General features: G+C 36.2%; 1 protein-coding gene across 2 annotated transcripts in view; it reads right to left on the reverse strand.

Annotated features, from left to right (window-relative positions):
- Nucleotides 1–2,613, reverse strand: part of LOC104768632 (protein BTR1) — a 3,849-nt gene extending 1,236 nt beyond the window's left edge. Inside the window, exons 1-6 of one of the 2 annotated variants that reach the window (XM_010492652.2) lie at nt 2,372–2,613; nt 2,146–2,232; nt 1,414–1,652; nt 1,213–1,319; nt 630–823; nt 46–107 (exon numbers count right to left, since the gene is read on the reverse strand). In XM_010492652.2, the coding sequence (XP_010490954.1) occupies nt 46–107; nt 630–823; nt 1,213–1,319; nt 1,414–1,652; nt 2,146–2,230 (687 nt within the window). In that variant the 5' untranslated portion in view covers nt 2,231–2,232; nt 2,372–2,613. Of the gene's footprint in view, nt 1–45; nt 171–629; nt 824–1,212; nt 1,320–1,413; nt 1,653–2,145; nt 2,233–2,371 lie in introns of both variants that reach the window. The other variant, XM_010492651.2, reaches the window with a different exon arrangement.

A 3,353-nucleotide genomic window follows, 5' to 3' on the forward strand; every position in this document is an offset into this window, starting at 1 on the left:
TTATATATGCATAAATAGGGTGGAAGAAAGTGGAAAGAGACTAACCTTGTGGTTTTGATACTTGCCTCCAGAGCCGTTGGGTGCGTAGTTAACCGAATTGTATCCCGCTGTAGGAACAGAAGGAAGCACATACGCATATGGAGGACCATGAAAACCAGAGTAGTAAAGACCTAAAATGCCGAGTTTAAAGGAACTTACAAGAGAATTAAGCTTAACAACAGACAAGCATCATACACAATCCTCAATATGGAAAGAAAATCCATGTGAGATGAAATCCGAATCGCCATTACTACCTTAGTTGACAATCTAAAACTCAGTAGAAAATCCTACTCTAATCTAGCATTTGACAAGGGATATGATCCAGCATCTACATGTGCACTTAGATTCTCCACATGCCAGGAAATGCAAAACCTTGTACAGTAGCTTCTGTCCTATGACATTTGTAATGCATAGTGACTAACAGTCCTTTTCATATAACAAATTATATACATAGTGTCAATCAACTTTCAAAGGATGGTACGACGATGATCTAACTATTTTTATTCTATCGCTTTCAAACATGAATAAATGCAATCAAAGACTTCAAAGAGGAAAACAAACTTAACTAAGCTAGTACTGAATTGATATACCTGCATATGAATATGGGGAATGCACGTTCTGGGAGTAATGATCGTCCTCGGTTAGCTTAGCCAAAATTAAATCGATTGCCCGCATCTGCTCCTCGAAGGTCCCAGATAATGTCACTAGCCGATCATTCAACCCGTAGTAGGTATTATCCAGAGGGGAAATCTTAATACCAGCTTTAGATTCCTCAATGAATGACCTGTGTGCAAAGAAAGAAATGTCTTGAGAGTTAGTTACAGCCATATATCTGAAGTCAATATTCCTAAACCAAAAAAAAAAAGTGCATTGTCATAGAGAAATTAGATATTCCATACTAACACTACTTCAAACTGAGTCACCTCTAATACCCAGAAACCTTTTTGACTGGTTATAGGGTCTTGACTTGTTTATGCATGCATTCAGAGAAATAATTACTGTTTTAAAGATATGAATTGGAGAAAATTTGAACATGGAAACAATGTAATAAGATGACCAGATACTTAGTTGGTGGTTTAGTGTGTTATAGAAATTGGTGTTATGGGAAAGAGGTCATGGAAGCTCCAAAACCCTCACAGAAACTGCATTAACAAATACAGAACGGAAACTTACTTGATAGTGGCCCCTCCTTTTCCAATTATACCTCCACAAGAGCTGTTAGGAACCACAAGTCTTATTCTTCTCCTAGGCTCAACCTCATTACCATCTTCAGCATGAAGCTAACAAACAAAAAGCCAAGTTAAAATCGATCTCATAATGACAAAATATATATAAATTAATTAGTCAAACACAAGTTTAAAAAAAAAAGATTACCTCACTGTGCAATTTATCAAGGATAAGTTCCAGTCCAGTGACAACTTCTTTAATTGAGCCCGATATCATAATAATTCTGTCAGTAGTCCCAGGGAAAAACTCTTGATTACGCGAGAGCTGAATCCGTGCCCCAGACTTTGCCTGAAACTCAGTGATGGTCGAGCCACCTTTCCCAATGACGGAACCAGCTGCCGCATTGGACACAAGAAACCGAATGTGCGTTGGCTTCTCAGCAGAATCTGAAAAGAGTAAGAACACATTAGATAGTCAAATAGAATAGCATGGTTCACTAAACTGCATCACTTTAAAAGCTAATCGTTGAATTGAAAGAACAAAAACAAAAAATATATTGTCTCCTCATCAAACATACAACCTCGATTATACCTGCCAAGCTACCACACACATGATACAAAAACACTACATAAGAATGAGCCTGATCTAACTCACTCACTCACAGCATTGTTCCTTATGAGAGAACAACAACAAAATAGTTACTCTCCTTTGTATACTTCATTACATTCTGAACAAATTCACTATAATTTCATAGGATCCATGGCACAGAGACTCTTCTCCCAAGTTTTAATCAGAATAAAGCATTAATCACACATCCACGATGTCATATCACAAAACGAGATCCAATACAAGAAGGTGACGAAATACCAAAAAGAGTCAGAGTCGAAGAAAATGCAGAGAAGGAATAAACAAAAAAAAGAACAGATCGGATCAGAATACCAGCTTCTGAAGAATCGTGCTGTTCTGGAGATCTCTTGGTTAGCTCTTCCGGTGAACCTGCCGCATACGACTCAGTAGACTCCATTGCTGCAGATGGAGAGAAGAACCGAATTAACCAATCGACATTATCAATACAATGAACGAAAAAGGAAAGACGAAATCGGATAGAGAGAAAGAGATAAGACTCGTTTCGTCGGAATCTGAAAAAAATCCGATGAGTTTTTACCTGTCTTGGCACAATTCGAATCTGGTCCTTCCGTCGTCGTCGTCGTCGCCGTCACTTGGGCGCAGGTGGTTATGAAATCTGAGCAAAAGAGTTTTAGTGTAGATGTTTGAGTTTCTCTATCTCTATCTCTCGTTCGCTCGGTCGCTTGCTTCCTCGGCTTCTTCGTCTTTGTCGCCGAGCGGTTTGTGAAGTGAATGAAGGTGGCTCTGGTGTCCTTCGTCTAATCTATCCACTAGCCTCCCTTATTCCTATTATTTTATTCTTCCTTTTTTTATCTTTTTATTTTTTCTAATTTAATTTAATCTTATTGACCGCCTCTCTATCTTTTTTTAATTTCTCCCTTAAATATCAAATCAACTCACTTTTATTTTGTTAAAATATCAAATCAACTCAATTTTAAAGGCTTGAGAAAAAAAGAACACAATTATTTATTCAAATCATTAAAAGGAAAAAAAAATTTGCAGTACATATATTGTTTTTCTCTGTTTTTCTCATTTTGAATCCGTTTTAATTTATTTTCATAGTTTGTTAGATATTGAATTGTAGATATATTATATTTTTTGTCAAATTGTACGGCAAGAAGAGTTAAGTTAGTTGACGAAGACAATAATAGATACGATTTAGGTAATGCTGCATGTTTATGATTTGAATCGGTCGATTAAATGAATTGAAGTGCAATATTAATATAAGGGTGACTTTTTTGGGGTGTTTTTGTGTGTTTAGTCCGACAATAATGGGAAGTAGCAACCTGTGTTTTCCTCACGACTACACAGCTTCATTGGTTAAACCTTCTATAAATTAATCATATTTTCTGGTTGCATAACTAACATTAAGTCTAATCAAATCCTAACACAGTAACACATCATTATTTCTCAATAATTGTAGAGGACTCTTAATAACATTTCTTCAAATTCTTTTTTGTGCATCTAAATATTAAAAAAAAATCTAATACTTTTAATCAAATTAAAGATTGGGGGGGGGG

Source organism: Camelina sativa, chromosome 20, assembly GCF_000633955.1.
Source record: "Camelina sativa cultivar DH55 chromosome 20, Cs, whole genome shotgun sequence".
Classification (NCBI taxonomy): Eukaryota; Viridiplantae; Streptophyta; class Magnoliopsida; order Brassicales; family Brassicaceae; genus Camelina; species Camelina sativa.